Source organism: Carassius auratus, chromosome 14 (genome assembly GCF_003368295.1).
Source record: "Carassius auratus strain Wakin chromosome 14, ASM336829v1, whole genome shotgun sequence".
Classification (NCBI taxonomy): Eukaryota; Metazoa; Chordata; class Actinopteri; order Cypriniformes; family Cyprinidae; genus Carassius; species Carassius auratus.
Window position 1 is genome coordinate 32,108,347 of NC_039256.1, and position 23,454 is coordinate 32,131,800.

The 23,454-nt window shown below is 40.3% G+C and overlaps 3 protein-coding genes and 1 pseudogene across 4 annotated transcripts in view; 1 reads left to right on the plus strand and 3 right to left on the minus strand.

Annotated features, from left to right (window-relative positions):
* LOC113114360 (uncharacterized) overlaps positions 1 to 23,454 on the minus strand; it is a 575,280-nt gene that overhangs the window by 421,132 nt on the left and 130,694 nt on the right. The gene's annotated exons all lie outside the window — the stretch shown is intronic.
* Positions 880 to 5,490, minus strand: LOC113114413 (serine/threonine-protein kinase 32B-like). The gene is made up of 8 exons (XM_026281346.1): positions 5,383 to 5,490; positions 5,163 to 5,248; positions 4,980 to 5,035; positions 3,594 to 3,745; positions 3,030 to 3,203; positions 2,011 to 2,048; positions 1,794 to 1,883; positions 880 to 1,101 (listed from the first exon to the last, which is right to left on the minus strand). Exons 2-8 carry the CDS (start codon positions 5,212 to 5,214, stop codon positions 959 to 961), a joined length of 705 nt encoding a protein of 234 aa, XP_026137131.1. The 5' UTR covers positions 5,215 to 5,248; positions 5,383 to 5,490; the 3' UTR covers positions 880 to 958.
* LOC113114430 (cytokine-like protein 1) lies at positions 8,211 to 13,833 on the plus strand. Its single transcript, XM_026281367.1, has 4 exons — positions 8,211 to 8,393; positions 8,697 to 8,741; positions 11,617 to 11,763; positions 11,864 to 13,833. Exons 1-4 carry the CDS (start codon positions 8,223 to 8,225, stop codon positions 11,963 to 11,965), a joined length of 465 nt encoding a protein of 154 aa, XP_026137152.1. The 5' UTR covers positions 8,211 to 8,222; the 3' UTR covers positions 11,966 to 13,833.
* On the minus strand, positions 17,582 to 19,982 carry LOC113114412 (homeobox protein MSX-2-like; annotated as a pseudogene).

A 23,454-nucleotide genomic window follows, 5' to 3' on the forward strand; every position in this document is an offset into this window, starting at 1 on the left:
AGACAGAAACCAGACCAACACCAGAGAGACACCAGACAGACGCCAGAGAGATGCCAGAGAGACACCAGACAGAAACCAGACCAACACCAGAGAGACACCAGACAGACGCCAGAGAGACACCAGACAGAAACCAGACCGACACCAGACAGACGCCAGAGAGATGCCAGAGAGACACCAGACAGAAACCAGACAAACACCAGAGAGACACCAGAGAGACACCAGACAGATGCCAGAGAGACACCAGACAGACGCCAGACAGATGCCAGAGAGACACCAGAGAGATGCCAGACAGAAACCAGAGAGACGCCAGACAGAAACCAGACCAACACCAGAGAGACACCAGAGAGACACCAGACAGATGCCAGAGAGACACCAGAGAGACGCCAGAGAGACACCAGACAGATGCCAGAGAGACACCAGAGAGATGCCAGACAGAAACCAGAGAGACGCCAGACAGAAACCAGACCAACACCAGAGAGACACCAGAGAGACACCAGACAGATGCCAGAGAGACACCAGAGAGACGCCAGAGAGACACCAGACAGATGCCAGAGAGACACCAGAGAGATGCCAGACAGAAACCAGAGAGACGCCAGACAGAAACCAGACCAACACCAGAGAGACACCAGAGAGACACCAGACAGAAACCAGACCAACACCAGAGAGACACCAGAGAGACACCAGACCAACACCAGAGACACACCAGAGAGACACCAGAGAGACGCCAGACAGACACCAGACAGACGCCAGACAGAAACCAGACAGACATCAGACATCAGAGAGACGCCAGACCAACACCAGAGAGACGCCAGAGAGACGCCAGAGAGACGCCAGAGAGACGCCAGAGAGACACCAGAAAGATGCCAGAAAGATGCCAGACAGAAACCAGAGTTGCTGTAATAATAATAATAATAATAATAATAATAATAATAATAGTAATGGTGCAATTTGCTCTGGATTATGTGTTTGTAGCTCTGGTTTGAGTTGATAAGCACACCGATCCGTGCAGGAGCTCGTATGCAGTGATGCCGAGAGCCCACCAGTCCACAGCGAACGAATATCCCACACCTCCGTCCACGAACGAGACAAACACCTCTGGTGCTGTTACACACACACACACTTAACTCAATCATAATGAATTGATGGTCAGATTGGGATCCTCACACATCAGCTGATTCTGTTGGATTCGTCAAACTGCTGCTTTTTTTTTACTGAATTTTTATTTACACAAATTGTGTATGTATTTATATTCAGAATTGCATTTTACAGTAATGTTCCATATGAATTAACTAACAATAAGCAATAAATTTATTACCATATTTATTAATCTTTGTTGATGTTAATCAAAATACTTTTGTTCACGTCCATGTGAGTTCACATTAGCTCAGGTTCATGAAATGAATAAACTCTAAATAATAGAAAGTTTTGAAAGAAATATTTACTTCGTTGGGTTATTTTGATGGATCAGTTCACTCGCTAAAAACCTGCATGAGTTTCTTTCTTCTGTTTAACACAAAAGGAGATATTTTGAAGAATGTCACTGGTAGCCATTAAAGCATAGCCATATATACTCTGGTGACCAGAAACTGTTTGGTTAGCATTCTTTTCTAGCCTTCTATTTTTGTGAAGAAACTCAATATGAAGGACAATATGAGGATCGGTAAATGATTTGTAATCTTTTGGTGAATTATCTCTCTGAAATATTACTAGTTTTGCTATTAATCATTTAATCAGTGTGATGCAGCATATCAGGTTGTTGACAAGTGTTTCTGATCTCATTCGGTCAAACTCACCCATGTAGGGTTTGGTTCCTGCCATTGAGGAGACTGTTTCTGAGCCCTGCAGAATCGTGGCCACATTGAAGTCTGTGATGTGGACATGACCTAAAACACACACACACAGAGACAACTGCTCTTCAAAAAAAAAAAGATGTGTGGCTCATTATCTGAGCTACTGTGGTGCCTCATCATTATTTTCTCAGCATTTACTAGTGTAGACAGATGAACTCACCATGTTCATCCAAGAGAATGTTGTCTGGCTTTATATCACTGGAGACAGAACACACACACACACACACACACACACACACAGTAGTGATGTTTCCTGATCAATCATGTTATTTTGACTTATCTGACTTACATTTTTGACACAATATTAACTGTCTTGCTCAATTTCACAATGAAAATGGTTCCAATCAAAGCCACGGCAGAACTGTTTTGTCTCACAGCAACAAGCGTTTAGTTACTGAAGGAATCCATGTTTTTGAAGTCAATGATTCAGTAACACATTCATAAAGACAGCAGTCACTTGCCTCATTTCTGAATGAATCAGCCATTTGAACGAATCTGTTGAATCAATGACTCATTCAAACAAACACCTACTGGTTTGGTTTCGTTTTCATTCATTGCATTTTTTCCCAACATTTTTTATTTGTTTGTTTAAAAAATATTAAAAACATGAATCTTATACAATTCTTCATGCATTCTACATTTTGCAGTGTAAATGCATTTATGGCACCTGAGCTTCTCTAAACAGTCTCTAAATACATCTAAGCCACTTCAGATGCGGCTTCTTTTTAATACTGAGTTCATTTGAATGGTAACAGATCTACAGTTTCTTATTATTCTCAATGAAATAATTGAAACAATGTAAGACTTTGATGTGAAAAAATGACATTTAATAAGGTCAGTGGAAAAAAGACAAAGATATCTGTTCTGTTACACACAGCAACTCCTTTTCAGTTAATAGTTATTTCTCTTTTCTAGTCACGGAGCACTTTATTTTGACAGTTAAGACTTTAACTTTGTTCAGATTGGGGGTATTGTAATGTTTAATAAGTTTTTTTATGATGTCATTTTTTTAAATCATTTTATATTTTATATAACCCTTTTTTTAAATTGCATTTAAAAAAGTATAGATTTTGTTTGTATGATGTCAATTATAGTTTTCAGAAAGAAAGTGGAATCAGCAGGTCAGACTTCAGAATCGGCGAAGAAGATGCATCTCTAATGTGTGTGAGTGTTTCTCACCGGTGGATGATGTGCGAGCGCTGCAGATAGTCGAGCGCTAACACAAGCTCACAGATGTACAGCTTGACTGTTTGCTCGTTAAAGCCAACCTTCTTCTGCAGATGGAAGCGTAAATCACCACCCAACAGCAGATCCACCACCATGAACAGATCCTCCTCGTCCTGAAATGAAAACCTGCAGACAGGAGCGAGTCCGGCTCAACCCTGCTGATGTTTGATTTCTTATTTCTTTAACGCTTTATACAGTAAAGATTGTTTCAAGTCAGCTTTAAACTAGTGCTAGTGCTGTAGATTGAATCTGTTTGTGACTTTATCACACAGATTATTGTTTTTTCACTGGAAATTATATAGTAATTCAAACTTTTTAAATTGCAAAAAGCATAATTGTGATGATAACCCATTTAATTTTTTAACACATATGCACTATACAAGCTAACATTTAACTAGTTGGTATAGTTGAAACGTTTCTACAGTAACAATTCCAAAGCGTTTGAGAGTGTTGTGTGAAACGCTCTTCTCAGTGTGATCAGGTGAAGGTGGTGGAGAGGACAGGTGTGTGGCTCACCACAGGTTGATGAGGAACGGATGTTGGAGTTGTTGCATGACCTGCAGCTCTCGGAGGACGTTTCTGACTTCATCTCTTTCAATGCATTTCTGTTTGTTCATGTATTTCATGGCATACATCTTCCTGGAGTCTCTCTTCTGCACAATACACACCTGCAGACCATCGTTAGTTTGATTAATCATAGCTTCCAGAGACGGGCTTCTGTCAGTCATTCATCACTGAACTCATCTAACATGCGTGACACACAAACACTGGAGGCTTCTATTTGTTGGCAGAAATGAATTCAAACATGCAGAAATGAGAGAGACTGACATTAGCTTCTTTTTCTTCCACTAAAAATATCTCAAAATAATACACCAGCCTTCAGCTTTCCAGACACAGAAAGAGAAAAGAGCGCTAATGCATTACAGCCTCCAGCAGAAACAACTCCATCAGAAAGAGACAGAGCTCAGTTCACTCATTCATCCCTCACTTCACACACACACACACACACACACTCACGCTCACACACACACACACACACACACACACACACTCACGCTCTCACACACACACTCACGCTCACACACACACACACACACACACACACACACACACACTCACGCTCACACACACACACACACACACACACACACACACACGCACTCACACACACACACACACACTCACGCTCTCACACACACACACACACACACTCACGCTCACACACACACACACACACACACACACACACACACACGCACTCACACACACACACACACACTCACGCTCTCACACACACACACACACACACACACACACACACACACACACACTCACGCTCTCACACACACACACACACACTCACGCTCTCACACACACACACACACTCACGCTCTCACACACACACACACACACACACACACTCACGCTCACGCTCACACACACACACACTCACGCTCACACACACACACACACACTCACGCTCACACACACACACACACACACACTCACGCTCTCTCACACACACACACACACACACACACACACTCACGCTCTCTCACACACACACACACATGTTTGTTTTTGTGTAAAGTGTGTTCATCCCATAGGTGTAATGGTTTTTATTCTGTAGAAACTGTATATTCTATCTCCCTTCACCAACCCTACACCTAACCCTAACCCTCACAGGAAACTTTGTGCATTTTTACTTTCTCAAAAAACTCATTCTGTATGATTTATAAGTGTTTTGAAAAATGGGGACATGGGTTATGTCCTCATAAGACACCCTCTCCTTGTAATACCTGTGTCATACCCATGTCATTATACAGAGTTGTGTCCTGATATGATACAAAAACAAGAGAACACACACACACACACACACACACACACTTGTGAGAATCTTACTTTTCCAAAGCTTCCCTTCCCAATGGCTCTGAGAATCTGAAAGTGGTCAAAGGAAACTAAAATAGAAAAAAGACACACACACATTTCTGTGACCAACTGATGTTTGTTCAGCAAATATACTTCATGGTTCATTGTTTAAGAATGATCAATGCATTATCTTTAGCATTGACCAGGGCTAGTTACCAGTTAACCAATCATGATGATTCTGATCATTCTCATCTCTTCTTACACACATCTAAACCCTCAGAGTCCGAGGAAAGCCGGGAATGCTGGGAATGCAGGAGATGACAGGGTTTGATCTGAACTCATCTAGAGCAGAACTTCATTCTCTCAGAGACAAACAACATAAACATCAAACAGAGACACTTTCTGACACTTCACAAACTGACACGTTCTTCCTCACCCTCCTCATCCTCACACAGCAGCGGTGCTCCGCGCGACTGATTCCCGCCCATCATCAGCATCAGAAGACCTTCATCACAGCCGTGCATCCTTCATCCTTCATCATCAAGATGAAATACTGACCCGTCTTCACCGACACACCCTCAGTCCACCAGAGAGAGGGGGGGAGGGGGGAGGGGGGAGAGAGGGGAGGGGAGCGAGAGAGAGGGGGGGGGAGAGGGGGAGATGGGGGGGGAGCGAGAGGGGGGGGAGGGGGGGTTCAGCGAGAGAGAGGGGGGGGGAGCGAGAGAGAGGGGGGGAGCGAGAGAGGGGGGGGGGCAGCGAGAGAGAGGGGGGGGAGCGAGAGAGGGGGGGGGAGAGGGGGAGGGGGAGCGAGAGAGGGGGGGGGAGAGAGGGGGAGGGGAGTGAGAGGGATGGAGAGGGGGGGGAGCGAGAGAGAGGGGGGGGGGCGAGAGAGAGACTTGTATTCATTTTGTATTCTTTTAATACATACATGTACAAACCCGATTCCAATAAAGTTGGGACACTGTACAAATTGTGAATAAAAACAGAACGCAATGATGTGGAAGTTTCAAATTTCAATATTTTATTCAGAATGCAACATAGAAGACATATCAAATGTTTAAACTGAGAAAATGTATAATTTTAAGGGAAAAATAAGTTGATTTTAATTTTCATGGAATCAACACATCCCAACAAAGTTGGGATAAGGCCATGTTCACCACTGTGTGGCATCGCCTCTTCTTTTTATAACAGTCTGCAAACGTCTGGGGGACTGAGGAGACAAGTGTCTCAAGTTTAGGAATAGGAATGTTGTCCCATTCTTGTCTAATACAGGCTTCTAGTTGCTCAACTGTCTTAGGTCTTCGTCACATCTTCCTCTTTATGATGCTCCAGATGTTTTCTATGGGTGAAAGATCTGGACTGCAGGCTGGTCATTTCAGACCCGGATCCTTCTTCTACACAGCCATGATGTTGTAATTGATACAGTATGTGGTCTGGCATTGTCATGATGGAAAATGCAAGGTCTTCCCTGAAAGACACGACGTCTGGATGGGATCATATGTTGTTCTAGAACTTGGATATATCTTTCAGCATTGATGGAGCTCATCTTTCCAGATGTGTAAGCTGCTCATGCCACACACACACTCATGCAACCCCATACCATCAGAGATGCAGCTTCTGAACTGAGCGCTGATAACAGCTTGGGTTGTCCTTGTCCTCTTTAGTCCGGATGACATGGCGTCCCAATTTTCCAAAAAGAACTTTGATTTTTTTGTATTTTGATTCGTCTGACCACAGAACAGTTTTCCACTCTGCCACAGTCCATTTTAAATGAGCCTTGTCCCAGAGAAAACACCTGCGCTTCTGGATCATATTTATATATGGCTTCTTTCTTGACCTGTAGAGTTCTAGCAGGTAACAGTGAATGTCACGGTGGATTGTGTTCACTGACAGTGTTTTCTGGAATTATTCCTGAGCCCATGTTGTGATCTCCATTACAGTATCATTCCTGTATGTGATGCAGTGCTGTCTAAGAGCTGAAGATCACTGCATCCAGTATGGTTTTCCGGCCTTGACCCTTACACACAGAGATTGTTCCAGATTCTCTGAATCTTTGGATGATATTATGCACTGTAGATGATGATAACTTCAAATTCTTTGCAGTTTTTCTCGGAGAAACTTCTTTCTGATATTGCTCCATTATTATTTTCGCCGCAGCATTGGGGGAATTGGTGATCCTCTGCACATCTTGACTTCTGATAGACACTGTCACTCTGAGAGGATCTTTTTATACCCAATCATGTTCACAATTGACCTAATAAGTTGCTAATTGGTCCTCCAGCTGTTCCTTATATGTACATTTAACTTTTCCGGCCTCTTATTGTTACCTGTCCCAACTTTTTTGGAATGTGTGCTCTCATGAAATCCAGAATGAGCCAATATTTGGCATGACATTTCAAAATGTCTCACTTTCAACATTATATATGTTATCTATATTCTATTGTGAATAAATAACTGGTAACTGGTTTTAATGGAAACTGTAATGGTGACTGTGGGTTTGTACTGGTATATTGGTCGTCTTGTATTATTGGTGACTTGTTAAAACCACTAAATCTTAATGGAATAGGTCCCAAAATACACAACAGAAAACCATTTTCAATGGTTAATGGTTAAAAATGGATGGTTCGTAGTGTTTTAGCGGAAACCATAAGAATCTGTGGTTTCTATTGTTTTTGTTTTCTTCCCACAGTATGACCGCGAGAGGGCGACATTTGCTCTTCAAACTACCAGAAACACACTAACCATGGGCAGATTGAGCATTACTGATAACTCACGAGCCTGTGTAGAGTTAAGAATCGATTCTTCTCTGAACTCTGGTTAACGCTCTGTCAAGGGTCTCTCTGAGTTACGACGTTAAACATTTTCCAGTAAAGTTAAAGAACATTTGTTTAAAGTTACCTGGTCTTTAAAAGTGTTATTTACGTTTTCTTGTGTTACTTGTTTTAGAACGTTCAAAAGAGAACAATCAAAAGTTATGTTCCCATAATGGTTGCAAAATTATACAAAGCTCCCCTAATAGCAGCATAACCAGAGAAAATGTTTTTGAATCGTTTATAAAAACTGGATGTTTTCAGAGAATAGAAACAACATAATAACAATGTTTTTTTTTTTTTTATCACGCGTGATATTACAATCACACTTTTTATACATATTCATATACACTCCAAAGATTTGTTCACTCTTCATCACGAGCATCTGCGCGTGCACGGGTGGGAAGGTGCGTGACGTCATCGCGGGTTTAAAGGCAGAGATCCTCCTCGTCATCGCACAGCTCAGATGTTTTGGGCAGAGAGAGACATGAGCGCGCAGAGACTCGCTTCTTGCTTCTTGCTTCTGGGTTTGATCTGGTTCACGAGCTGCGCGCCGCCGACCTGTTACTCGCGCGCTCTGGAGCTCAGCAAAGAAATCATGAGGGATCTGGACAAAATACATAAACATGATCGCACGGTAAGAGAGTGTATGCACTGTCCCTAAAAACACACCTGCATCTCAGAGACGTCTGCATCTACAGCCTTTTAAGAGTGTTTGCTCATCTGCAATACGTCTATTGGACGTTTCCTTGTTCAGATGTCAAATGGACGTTTATTAGATGTCTTTAGAGATGTTTATAATTTAGAAAGTAGGTAAAACTGACATCTGAAAGAAGTCTAGCAGATGCTTCCCAGATCAAGCTCTTGCAGACGCACGTGTGTTATCTGAGCTGTGATAATGTTATGGTCCTGTATGAACGTGAAACTTTAACTCTTGCAGAAAACATGCGCCGAGTCTCTGCCGAAGATGTTTCTGGACGTGCACGTGAGTGATCATTTCTGCCAGCTGTGAGAATCACTAACCTGCACTGATTTCATTTCTGCTGAGTAATAACTGCTTGCATGTCATCTGTCACATAAACAGATTCCAAGAATTATGAACTTCTAATTAGACTATATACCATTTTAAAATGCTCATAATTAGATTACAGTAAATTTTTATGGATTACACATTATTCACACAGTGGCAGTAAATCATTCATTTTTTATCAACTCACTAACCCAGTTTAATGTGTTTAATGCATTTTATGATGTTGATATAAAAAATGAATATATTTTATTTCTCTTTACTTTGTCAATGTGTTATATTTGATGGTAAGTTTAAAACAAGTTAAATAGAAAAAGTGATGTAAAAGTGATCCGAATGCATCACCTAATATTAGCAGCGTAGATGACATCACTAACTAGATTCCATCATGTGCTCTGCAATCAGTAACAGGCTGATCTGTAATTCATCGAAGCTTTATGAAGTTCATTCAAAAGTTTATGCAGTGTGTGTGTGTGTGTGTGTGTGTGTGTGTGTGTGTGTGTGTGAGTGTGTGTTTATAGTTTTTCTCGATTGCTAACACACAATTCATGAAACAATTCACCATTTTCTCACAACTATAAACTACACACCAACTTGTGCAAACTTCAGACGTCCAGGTCAAAATCAAATAGTTTAGTCAGAAACACGTTCTCTTTGTCCTCAGATGACACACACACACCTGTCAAATACACACACTACTTCACTGCCTAGAGAACACTAGTGAGTTCAGATACTAAAACCTCCTTTTGGGAAACAGGGATCCTTTCGCTAGTCCATGTCTGTTACAGTATACAACATAAATAGAGCGGTGCAGATACAGTAGAATCAGTGTTAAACTGTAAGAAAAGGATGCCAAATGAATCCATTATAGTCTGTTAGTAATTGAGAAACACTGTTATACTTTGGGGACTGATTTGTTATTTATAGCTGTTTTCAGCTGCTTTCACACATCTTCAAACCTAATGAAAATGAAGCTCTACTCTTTAAAACTATTCACTCTTGCTGAAACCCAAACTTTGCCCTCATCACACACACACTACAGTCTCACACACTGGTGAGATCAATTCTCAACAATACTACAAAACCAAAACCAAAAACCAGTAATAAGTTGTTGCTTGTGGTTCACATGTATACTTTTGCAAATGTTCTATTTATTAATGTACTGTACAGTACAATACACCAAACAACAAGAAGAAGAAAGTCCTCCCCAGCATCACATGTTTGGTCTGGGACAGACATCACCGGCTATACCGGCCCTAGCAAGGGATTGTGGGTAAAATCCTCTCGCATGACTGATCCACTCATCACACATCAGCTGTAATGTCTAAACCTCTGATTACTGGAACACATGCTTTCTACAGAAACTCTCTCCGTGGAAGGCAGTTTGGTGAATGTGTAGGACCAGAGGAAAGCTCTCTAAAGTTACAGTAGAGTACACTGAGGGACATCTTCCTGTTTTCATCACTGAATGTTTCTATGATCGAGGGGACGGTGAAGAAACTTAAGTTTGGTTTTACTCATTGCCCAGCCTCCCTCATAGTCAAACCACGGACAAGGACATGGTCAGATAGTGGCACACGTTTCATCTGAGACTCCTTGACCCTCCTCTTCCTCCACTCCTCACTGCTCTTCCTCATCATCTTCCTCCTCTCCTTCTTCTCTGGAGTCCTCGACCTTTTCAGTCACGTATCTCTGGATCCATTGTTCCTAAACTGAATGAACTGACTGGGATCTTGTATCTGTCTGTAGAAGGTTCTGACTGGTGTGTGATAAATGTAAACTCTTCGTGTTTCCTCGTGTGTATCTGTGTGCTAACTGAGCTCAAGCTGTGACTGGAGTGAACAATACTGAATGCTAGAGCTTTCTAGATGACCACATGGTGTAAGCACTGAGAAATTAGGGATTTGTGTGTAGTTTTGCAGAAAGAGTTCATCAAATCTGACTCGTGTGTTAAAGCAGGGGAATAGTGTTTATAGTGTGCTTTCTGAAAATGGTGTTATGGTCTGCAATTTTAGCTCAAAAGCCTGCTTCTAGTGTTAAACTGCACACAAAACACAAAACGCCTCTCATCTCTTACTAAATGAAGCGCTGCCTGCCTAATATCACAAACACATCTTAAAAGCAAACACTTGTCTTACGTTGCAAACTCCTTTGACACAATATTATATCGTCTGATATATCATAAACACACAGTTATTCAGGACATAACGTCCTTCTTTCGTGAGCTGCGGTGTACACTTCTGTTCAGGACTGAAGAGAGAAACAGCTCAGTGTGTGGGTTAGGGTTGAATTATAATTAGATTTATTTAAAATTTTAATAATTTATTGTTTTATAATTTATTAGTTTTATAGATACATAGTATTTTTTTCTATGGAATGTCCTCAGATAAGTAAAGGTGTGTGTGAGAGAGAGAGACTGTGTGTGTGTGTGTGTGTGAGAGAGAGAGAGAGAGAGTGTGTGTTTGTGTGTGTCTGTGTGTGTGTGTGTGTGTGTGTGTGTGTGTGAGTGTGTCTGTGTGTATGTGTTAGTGAGTGTGTGTGTGTGTGTGTGTGTATATAAGTGTGTGTGTGTGTGTGAGTGAGAGAGAGTGTGTCTGTATATGCGTGTGTGTGTGTGTGTGTGTGTGTGTATGTGTGAGTGAGAGAGAGTGTGTCTGTATATGCGTGTGTGTGTGTGTGTCTGTCTGTGTGTGAGTGTGAGAGTGTGTAGGTGAGTATATGAGTGTGAATGTGTATGTGTGAGTGTGTGTGTGTGTGCGTGTGTGTGTATGAGTGTGTGTGAGATCTCTGGCTGATGGATCACGTCTCAGTGAGGTTCTCTGGTGTTCTGCAGAACTCCTGCATCCGCTCGAAGCTGCGTGATTTCTTGTATGTGACTGAGAATCTTCCGACTGAATCCTGCCGGGAGCGTCCTCTCCTCCGTCTCCTGAAGCGCCGCGTCCGGACCCTGCTCTCCATCATCACCCGCGCCTGCTATCGGGTATGAGACGCCCGCACAACACACACAAGCCTCTTCTGTGTGCTGCTGAGTCTGAGAGATGTGTGTGTGTGTGTGTGTGTGTGTGTGTGTGTGTGTGCAGGATCTGGTGTTTTACACAGATGACTGTGAGGCTCTGGAAACAGGAAACATCAGTCCTCGATACTCCGAGGATCGGCTGGAACACGTGATAGAGGACGCCTGAGAGAAACAACGACAGCTCCAACACTCGCCCTGATATTACACCCAAACATGTTCAACAAGCACTCATACAGACAGAGAGAGTGTGTGTGTGTGTGTGAGAGAGAGAGAGAGAGAGAGAGAGAGAGTGTGTGTGTGTGTGTGTGTGAGAGAGAGAGAGAGAGAGAGAGAGAGTGTGTGTTCTGCTGAACATGGTGTTTTTTGAAAGAACTGGTTTTGGCTGGTAATGCCCAGTTCTAGGTGAGGTTCTCTTTTAAAGAGTATCTGTGTGTGTGTTTATTTGTGTGTGTGTGTGTGTGTGTGTGTCCATGCATTCCACTAGTGAGGGAAAAACATTCCACAGGAAATGATCTAAATGCGGTCGTTCATCTCAGTTCAGTAATAAGCGCTGGTTACATGGCTGTATGTTTGGCTCATTGACCGCGACGTAAGTGAGAGATTTAGTGTGTGTACAAAAACCACACAAACTTGTTAGAATTGTATTTCATTACTGAAAGTTACTTAATAAATGACAGAAACGCTGTGATTAAAGGCTGAGGTGGTGAAGAGATGCAGAAGAGTTGTGATAATGTGACGGGACTCAAATTTCACACGGCACGCAAGCAAAAGAAGAAAGAACTACTATTTTTATAGTGAACAATGAGGGTTTTTCTTTTCAAAGTTCTTCTGGAAACAGTGTGAGATGGTTGTGCGCTGCAGCGATGTTTCTGGAAGCACCTGGAGACAAACATGACCTGCTTCTCCACTCGGTTTGGCCGTGGATTCACATCCGTCTGTCGCTGCGTGTGGAGCCACTCGTTAAATCAGTTACAGAACGACCGTCAGGAGAGAGACATTAATCATCTGTCCTTCACACAGAGCCGGAACAAACGGCCTGTTCTCTTCCTGAATTCACCTTCACTCGGGAATTACAGCTGAAGTCAAAAATTAAGACAAAAATGTGAACCGAAGGTTAGCAGCCTGTATAAACAGAAAGTCATCAGGATCGACAGAGAAAGTTTCCATGAGCCCAATGAGTGATCGGTGCTCTTTTATAGGGACAGAATAATAAACCAGTTTTTATACAATAATCAGAGAAGGTAGTTTGGCAGGAAAAGAATGCACATTTATGAGTAATGCCAGCGCTGACCACATTAGCTGAGAACAAGCGAAACTATTTACAGTCATCACCAGAAACAGGCTATCTGCAGAGTTCACTACATTGCATGTGCATTCAAATGAAATACCATACTATATATGCCTAATACATCACGTGATATTTTCCAATATACTGCAATATATTTTTGTTTCATAAGGGAGAGCTGGGACTGCAGATAGAGCCCACTCTCTCACTTCACTCTGTTCACTGATTTAATGTTTACTGATACACTTTCGTTCCTCTTTATTAGTGTAGTTACTCCTCCATCACCCTGAGAAAAACTTGAGATTTACTAAAGATATCTTAATGCCCTTTTAGATGTTGGCTCTTAATAAACTCTCCTTTTGGCATCTTCACTTCAAGACCCTATGGTTTGGTTCCCCTCTACAAAATAGTGGATTACTCAGTTAATATTTCTCAAAGACATTTAATATTTTGGCTTTCATCCCTATGCATGTCTTTCTTCAAAAAAATAAATCCACAAAATCAAAATTTTGAGCCAGGGATTTTGAACTTTGGTTGATGTGACCTGAGCTTTTACATTGTGCTTTTTTGTGTCATTATCAGTTTGTGGCCAAAGGCTGATGTCACATGAATTCAGCTGTAGGTGAGAACAGAAAGAGAAGGACTTGTGAAACGCACGTGATCTCTGTTGGAAGTGTTCTTCTGTCCTCGGTGTAACAGCGCCCCCTGGCGGACCAACGCGGCGCTGCTGTTCTCGTGACTCGGATTCATGATTGTTTGATCAAAAGCGTTGTTTTCCTCAAACAGGTTTGCAGTTTGCATTTCCGAACATTTAAGTCGCTGAATATTGCACTGAAGAGCGATTAAACTGACGTGACGGATAATGACACGCTTGGTAGAAATAAAGTGCAGTTTCTGTGATGAGAGAATATAGGCCCTACATTACTAAAGTTATTCAATATTTATTTCTCTATTGCTGCTTCGTGATGGGGAGAACAGTAAAGCACTATATAAATAATGGACTTTACGTGAAATGTATGAGCAATCTAAAAACAGATGAGATTAAAAGGTGGTTTTAAACAAGTAATATATTCTGCACATTTTTAGACTAAAAGTTTATTTCGAATAATTTTTAGAGCGATTTTCCGAGCCAATCAGACGCTCGAGAATTAGGACAAAACTCCATTGCGTTTAGAATAAACGGAACGTTATCGTGCGTCACCCGGTAACGGGCCTTGAATATAATACTGTGAACAACAAATTTAAACTACAGAAATGGTATGAAACAGTTTAAACATATGCTATTCAAAAGCTCGAGTGATGATACTGAATCGTTGATACCTAACTGATACGTTGATCTGAGTGTAATCCATTCAGTCAGAAAACGCTCACAAACGCTTTCACCATCAATAATTCCGTCCGTTAACACGAGCAAACGCATCATAAAACACAGGCAGAAATCATTTTGTGGTTGGTTAAATTAAACACATTTTTAAAACAAGCTAGAAAATAGGTTATTTACAACAGTGGTTTGCTGAGACCCGGTCTAAGTGTTATAATCGCTGTTTTACCAGCATCTCAGGCAAATGTGTTCACGGTTCCATTGTTTGTTTGTTTATATATATATATATATATATATATATATAGCCTATTTAAAACCAAATCATTAGTTAATATGAAAACAGTTCTTCAAAATCTCAAAGAAATCATTGATCTCAGTAATAGTTCGGTTTTGTGACTCTGGATCACAAAACCAGTTTGTAAGGGTCCATTTTATTTTAAAACTGAGATGTATGATCTCTCCAGTGATGTGTGGTTTGTTCGGAGAAGACAATATTTGTCTGAGATACAACTATTTGTAAATCTGGAATCTGAGGGAGCACAAACATCTAAATATTGAGAAAATCATCTTTAAAGTTGATCAGATTAAGTTCTTAGCAATGTATATTACTAATCAAACATTAAGTTTTGATATATTTACGATAGGAAATGACCTAAATATCTTCATGAACATGTCCATTTATGTTTCTTGAAATTGAATTGTTACGGAAGTCAAAATATCTACAATTCATGTTCAGCGCAGACTTATAAACCAAATACTGCAGTAAACTACATGTTATTGTTCTTTAATGTAGACATTTAGTTTGAGATGTAGTCAGTTTACGATACGACATGATGTAAACATTCATCATCACAGGGTTATAATGAGAGAAACGTTTTCTTATTATAGTGGTAAGTAATGATAAATTGTAGGGTTGGGTTCATCTGTATGTGGTTAATATTATAGGCCTTTTATTTTCCGGTTGGGTTTTACAGTGCTTGTCTATAAACTGGTCTTTTATTTAAGCAGATGCAAGAACTTTATGAATTTTTCTCACGGTCTCAGTTTTCAATGTGGGGCATATGTCAACGTGCATTTCATGTGTCAAATAAAACACTCAAACTGTGATTTAAAAAACGTTTAAAGCGATGGCTTTCTATTATTATACACACAAAGTTTGCAGTTAAATGCTGAGTAGGCTAAATATCGTGCAAATAGTTTAAAGTGGCATGAACCGCGAGGGGGCGCTATAGCTCATGACAGAATCAATCCACAGTCAGCTCTTTAGATGATGTTTTCGATTCCGCATCTGTTTCACGGACACTTCTTCTAGACTTCATTGATTTGTGTTTTTCACCAATGTGTGTCATTCCAGTGAATGGAAAATATTTTTGCATTTAGTTAGGGAAATGGACTATTAATATTGGGTCTTCAAATATCAGTCTCTCTCTTTCTCTTTTAAACAGATGACTTGACAGGGCGAAAATATATAGCTAATTTTTTTTCTATTAAATGGAATTTGTCAATATAATCAAATAAAATACAATAATACCGACACATTTTTAAGTTTGAATGTCATGGTACACACTGACTGGAACGTTGAACGAATCCCTATATCCTTCTATAAACAGGGAAGAAGAACAACCAATTTATACAGTAATATACCGGAGCTGTAACGCATTCGCATCGATTGCATTTGCGTGTGTGAATTAAAATAACAACGTCATCTGTGGTTAATTTATTATTTAAAAGTTTAATTTATGTTTTATTATTTTAATGTTTAACCCTAATTTAGGTTGGTTTAGACTGGTTTTATATTAGCAGTCAAACTTGCCAGAAGGTCTGAGTTGGAGTCTGTGACTGAAGAGAGAGAGACAGATTGACGGACGTGGCGCCAGTCGAATGAAGCGCCGATTCTCTTCACAAACTTCCCGTTGTGATATTTTGGATGATAAAAACAAGTGACTTTTGTTTCCCTTTTAGCCCGGGGCGTGAAGAGAGAGAGAGAGAGTGACCTCTTCTGAAAAGAAGGGACAGATTCCCCTCAGATCTTTTGTGAGCTCGTCCTCGCTTTCAGCAGGCGCGCTCACGCGTGTGATTCTCATCGTATTGTCATTAGGGCTTTTATTAATTACCGAGCAGTGACTTCAGTCCCAGTAGAATAGCAATTTCTTCACAAAAACGATATCAATTCAAAAATTTCATAGATTGCGTTTTTTTTTCCCACTGAAAATCTCATGCTTGTTTCTATTTCAGTGGTCATCTCTATGGTTAAGGTTTTTGAAGCACCAAGCCAACATGTGGCCCAGCGTCAATGATTGAATATATTCTTATAAAACGAATAATAAACAGCTAATCGTTTTTATAATAGCCTATTACATTATACTGATGTTTTAACTATAGGGTTTTTGAAATGGCGCGATCCGCATATAATCGATGCAGGCTTCATCAGAGACATGTCTTCACCCGTCGATGCGTTACTGACTGTACACTTTAGATCTAACCTCAGTCTTTAATGTGCTGCAGGTTCGCTGTAATTTCATCCCTTCAATAAGAGGATTCCAGTCCAATCATTTAAGGTAATTTCACTCAGTCTGAACTTCTCACAAGTGACGGGTTTGTAGATGTTGGTCTCTCAGAGGTCCTCGGCGCCAAGGAAATCTAAGTGGGTTATTTCAGAGCAATAAGCAACAGCTGTGGAAATAGACTCCAGCCAGATGATAGATGACAGTTTAAATGCACTTTCACCACGACACTCAAAGACTGCCTGTTCTTTTCGAGTCACATTTTACATAGATTTATTTCTGTAAGGAATTATGTACCATTACCATGTGGACACAGTGTGCTGGGCAAGAACCTTTGATGTTAATCTGCTCCACAAATGAATATGTGTAGAACTGTTGAGCAGTTAGAAATGTCATTGATATGTGCCAGCCTCGTAAAACAACTGAAAATATGATTGACTCTTAAAGCTGCTTGGCATGATTTTGAAGGAGTTAGGAATTTTGTTTTGCAACGAGTCATCATCAAATTAGGAAACATTTTGGTTCCCCTTTGGGACATGTTTTTCAATGCTTAGAATCCCTCTCATAAACTAGTCAATTTTTCTGCTAAAAAAAGGAGAAAACAAAGAATAGACCATTTGCTGTTAATTTATTTAACAAATATATTCATCATATAAATGGTATTTTGTCCAAATGTACAATATTTTACATTTCAGATCCCTTTCGAAGGGAATCATTTAAACAACAGTCAGTGTTGTTTATTTTTAAAATTCTATGGAGATTTTGGATCATGAACGCATTGCTACGAATGCAACTGTGAGATACAGACTCTTTTCTCCTGACCTACCTTTGACCAAATCCATTTTCATAACTCTCTCTGAAAGTACAGGCCGTGTTAAATGCCACCATTAAAGTAAATGTCCAATTTTGTTGGAACAGAATTGCTGAAGATGCAGAGAAAGTCCCTTCAGATGCACTGGATCGTCCTCTAAGCTAAATGGTACATGCTGTATCCCATGTGTGTGTACAGTCCCACCGGAGTCACGCTCACCGAGTGTCTGTGAAACGGATGTGATCCCGTGTATGAAGCCGGAGCGTGAGCACCGACGGGAAATGAAAAGCCGAAGGTGGGAGGAAGCATCGGTTTAGAGGCCAGTTTTATCTTCTCGAGCTCGGCCTCCTGGAGCCGCTTGGCTTTAGCTCGTCTGTTTCTGGAACCAGATCTTCACCTGAGTCTCGGTCAGGTTCAGCGAGCTGGAGAACTCGGCCCGTTCTGCGATGGACAGATACTGTTTCTGACGGAACTTCCTCTCCAGCGCCAGCAGCTGTGACGTACTGAACGGGGTCCGAGGCTTTCGGTTGGTTTTGTGTTTTCTCAGAGGACACGCTGGAGGACTGAGACGCCCTGGAGACAACAACAACACATCGAGCTTTACTCTCATCTCTCACACTACCTCTGAGCTCAGATGAACGACTACATGCAACCTGATGTGAAAATAATGAGATTTAGCTATATTGCTTCATGTAAACACAATACTTAGATCAAACTGATGCAAATGTGAGGCTCAAGCACAAAAGCAGTCATAGGTAGCATGGATATATTTGCATCATGGATATCCACTGGTGGTGGATGAGGATACCAACTTCATGTAAAGCGCTTTGAGTGCTTTGAAAAGCGCTATATAAATATAAGGAATTATTATTACTATTTGTAATAAAAGTCAACAATGCATTGGTGTGTCAGGATTATTGTTTTTTCTTTTATGCCAAAAATCTATTTGGGGAAAGATCATGTTCCATGAAGATATTTAGTAAATTTCCTACCGTAAATATATCAAAACTAAATTTTTGATTAGTAATATACATTGCTAAGAATGCATAAGGTGATTTCTCAATCCAGATTTTCCAATATTGTCCTATCCTAACAAACCATACATCGATGGAAAGTTTATTTATTTAACAATATTTCATTTTTAAAATGGTACCCTTATGACTTTTTTGTGGTTTTGTGGTCCATGGTCATAAATAAGTTCACAATAGCGGTCATGATCGTAGTAGAATATGCCAGCACTTACTGTCTTAAGTTATTGGAAGAAATCATATTATTGTTGCACTTAAACATTGTCAGTGCAGTCTTCAACTCTTTTAGGAACTTTTAAATATATCTTATATAATTTTGGCTAGCAAATTTTTTTTTGGAATAATAATTCATCAATGTTTCTGGTGACCTCAATCAAGCCAAACCAAGTCCCTTATAAACATTAACCATGGTTTATCCAAGGTATTTGTAGTAAAACTATAGTTATACAAATGTTAAGCAACCCCAATAACATGGTTCCTACACTTTCTTCATCCTGAACAATTAACTTCCATAACTATACACTGTCCTTCAACTGACATATTTGTATATTTATACATAGAAATCGAAATTTGTACATTTGTAAACTGCACACTTGTAAACAACATATCTGTACATTAATTATTTTACATTAATAAAACCATGATTAATTTTGGTAAAGTGTGTGCCTTTGTGCACGTTGCTGCAGATCTGAATCTGAGCTCATATGAAAGTTAATTGTTTCAGAAGCTGTAACTCACGGGGAGAGAGGTGATGCGTCCACGCGCTCTGCTCCGACTCCTCCGACAGCTTCAGGACGTCAACGGAGAAGGCCACGCGAGCACCGGTCCGCACCGGATCCGCTCCGGTGGAGGAGCTCGGTCTTCGTTCTGCCATCAGAGCCTCGACGCTGAACGGGAGAATCTTCGGTTTCTCTTCGTCCTCCTCCACACCGATGCTGGTATGCATCTCTCCTTTATCTCCTAAAATCACACGGGAATGATCTTCAGCTTTAAAACCAGTAGAAGTCATGGTGATGACTGGAGCCATGCACGGGTTTCTCTCGGTTTTTAGTGTACAGTGAGAGATCGGATGCTTAGAACATGCTGCTGTTTAACTCCTCTACGGAGTACTGTAAGATAATAACACGCGCCTCATCCAATCCGAACCGAGCGGGGCGGGGCTTAAGTTTCTCCTAACTTTGATTGTCGGGTCTGTTTGTGTGGAGCAGCTTTTGCAACAAAAAACACAGCGCAAAATAAAGGAGGATACTGCATTTTGTAATGCATCCTACTTTTCAAGCGTTATGAAATTAAAGATAACTAACTGCAGTGACAATGACTGTTTATGAGGACTATTTCATTAACTTTGACTTATTCCTTTGCTGCTTGCCTATTTTTGAACTTTCATGTCAAAAAATCCTGCTATCCGGGAAGGAGACAACGGCCCGTCATGGTCAGCCTATTCCTGAACGTTTTCTTTGCCAGTGGTGATTAGTGTTTTACCGAGGTAATTATTGTCTTAGTGATGTTGTTTTTTGGCGCCAGCAGCGGCGGGATCAAAGCACCTCTCCAGCAGCAGCAGGACCTCTCTCTCTCTCTCTCTCTCTCTCTCTCTCTCTCTCTGTCTCTCTCTCTCTCTCTCTCTCTCTCTCTCTCTCTCTCTCTGTCTCTCTCTCTCTCTCTCTCTCTCTCTCTCTCTCTCTCTCTCTCTCTCTCTCTCTGTTTACTAGCTGCTGTAATAGAGGCAGAGACTGCGATGACAGTTAGGCAAATTAACTGCTTCACAACATCATTTATTAATTATAAATCAGCCTGAAATAAGTTCCTGTGTGCAATGTTTTCAGTTTAGTGCTGTACCTTCTTGCATGCTGTGGTTCAGAACAGCCTCTTTCGTAAACTGCAATTGGTTGTAACTGATAAAATTACACGCAAGCGGTAATTTAGCATTTCCTTAATTTCCCATCCGGCACTTAAACGGAATAAATCTGTAATTATGCTTGGAGACACTTAGAGCCCATTAGATGAAATGAGTGGCGCTGTGTGTCGCGCGCTTTGAAGTCTCGCGCTGCGGGGATGTTTGATCCTTCCGCAGTAAAAATGAGCAACATAAACACAAACCTGCACACACGAAACACATTACCCTCCCGCTGGCCGAGAAAGCACGGATCTCCTTCGTGTAAGGGAGTAGTAAATATCTGCGTGGGCTGTTTGTGCATGGAACAGAGTTAGGGGCAGATATCATGCGCTTTAGGGTAAGATGTGCCGTGGAGAAGGTGATTACCATAGTTTTTATTGAAATCTCAGGGCAACAAATGAGGGCTGAACTGTGACTGTAAGTCCCATCAGAGCTTTGTTTAACTTCACAAACTCCACCTTTGATTCCGAGTCTGGAGGCAGGCACACGAGACAAAGAGCCTTTGTGGTTCTCTCCGAGAGTTGTCTTAACCCTTTTCATGCAGTCTCTGTCAATTCTGACTTAAAAGACTTAAAAGGTTCCGTGGATATCAAAAGAGGGTCCGAGGGAAACGTTTGGCCTTGGTGAACAGCCAAAGGATTTCAGGCTCTGTGTCACCGCGGAACATGTGTGTCTCATTAAGCTGTTTCAGACACAAACTCACGCGGTGTACTTTGACTCGTGTCGTTTACATGATGTTAGAGTCCTCGTCCCGACAGATGCGCGGATCGAGTCGCGTTCAGAGCTTGATCACAACATTATGATGCTCTCGCAGAAGATGAAAGACCTGGCTGCTGAGATCATTACAGATAATGTCTCCTATTTCAAAGCAATTAGCGCAATCAGGCGTAAAGGGTCACTCGATGCCTCACGGTTATTTAAGCTTCTAAACTCGAGTGTAGCTCTCTGTCTCCGCAAGCGCTTGTCACTTCACCTCGCGCTCTCTTTCTCTAAATTCAAGCAGATTTTGGCATAGTTGAAACATTTTATAACAGAGGCTTACACATTTACATTCACTATTTAAGATGTTCCATAAAACAATCTCTCTGTGACATGATTGTTCAGACAATTTGTCAGTTGAATGGTTTATATAAGAAATTCACTGTTAAATTATAAATATTTTTAAATGTGCCCGCTGTCTATTTAGCTCATTTCAAGATGAAGTACAGTAAAGATTTGAAGGCTTCAGTGCGGATTCAGAAAGGTTAGTGTTCACTACAGATGCGATGTGGCATCGATGTTGGTTGAGCTTCAGTGATCCGATCATAACACGTTTTAGACCCTTTTTACAATCTGTATTTAACACTTAAAAACTTACGATCTGTTCACCAAAAACAGAGATTACAGCGAAAAACAGAGCCGCTGACTCTTTCTTTGCTCCTGTAGGTGATGACTGTGACTCTATGAGTGAATATTTAGTCCAGCCTATTCAAAACATTGATTTATTCAGGATCGAAACAACTGTCTGTGCTAGCCAGTCACTGAACTAAACAACTTCGCTGAACTGAGGAAACACTGTCTTAATGAGTAAGTCACGGATTCATTCATTCATAAATATTATAAATGTTTCATTTAAAATACAAAAAAAAAAACCGGTTTGATTTATGAGGAATGCATCAAAACATTTTAGTGATGTGTAAGACACTTTTGCTCAGTCATCACTCTTTCATCACTTTTTCTGCATTTTAGTTTTTTTCTTTGTTGTATTTTTTTTATTGCATTGTTATAACACTTAAGCAAAACATTTTGTATGAACATATATTTTTCAGAATGCTAGTATATTGTAATAAGTTAATAATCAGATTTTATTAACCGAAAAATTAACCCCTTTTTTAAGCATAGTTTATCCAGCAGTTTGAAGATCTTTTTAATTTCAGACTATTATTATTATTATTATTATTATTATCATTATCATCATTATTATTATTATGAGGGGACACATTATTTATGAATGAAACATTTCAAACTGGTGTCAATGAAATCTCGGGCATCTGAAAAGATGAATCTTGTGCATCGTGATGTCACACAAGCTTGATATTTGCGATCTAACTTGGACAATTGTTGAAATGTTAAATATTGTTTCAGATTGCGGAGAATCAGCTTTGATTGCTGTTCAAAGCGCCGGACTCTGAGCTCGTGTCTCAATTACCTGCAGAAGAAATATAATTAGCAGCTGTTTTACACACTGAACTCGCTAATAGCATTAATCCCAACTCACTGAGCCGAATAACTGTTTGCTCTGTGGATTCATGATTGAGTGCTTAATAAAACTTTATGAAATGCTTAATACGCAGATAACAAGCTAACAAATCAAATACTGTCACAGTTTGGTAAAACCTAGACACCATGGCACTCAGTCCACTGCATGCGAAGTAGAAAAATAACACGAATTAATCCAATCCTCTCAAAATATTAAATATTTAACAATTGTACGATTTTATTGGTGGATGTTTCTATCACAGATTGATATGTTTAATACATGGTTTTACCGCTCACAGTAGTTGCATCGGAATATAATAATCATATTTATGGTGAAAGACTGTTATTAGCCTATTCGGTCATAAATTATGATGAACCATTATTAAAACAGTACAACAAATAAATGCGTAAATGAGAAATATTGATTGTTGCTTGGTATTTGTTAATGACGTAGTAGTTAAACCTTCTCTACCTGACAATAAATGGTGGATCTGTTAATAAAAAGAAAAAAATTCTGGGTTAGGTTTGTTTGAGTACAATTTGATTTTATTAAATATGCCAGGTTTAAATATAA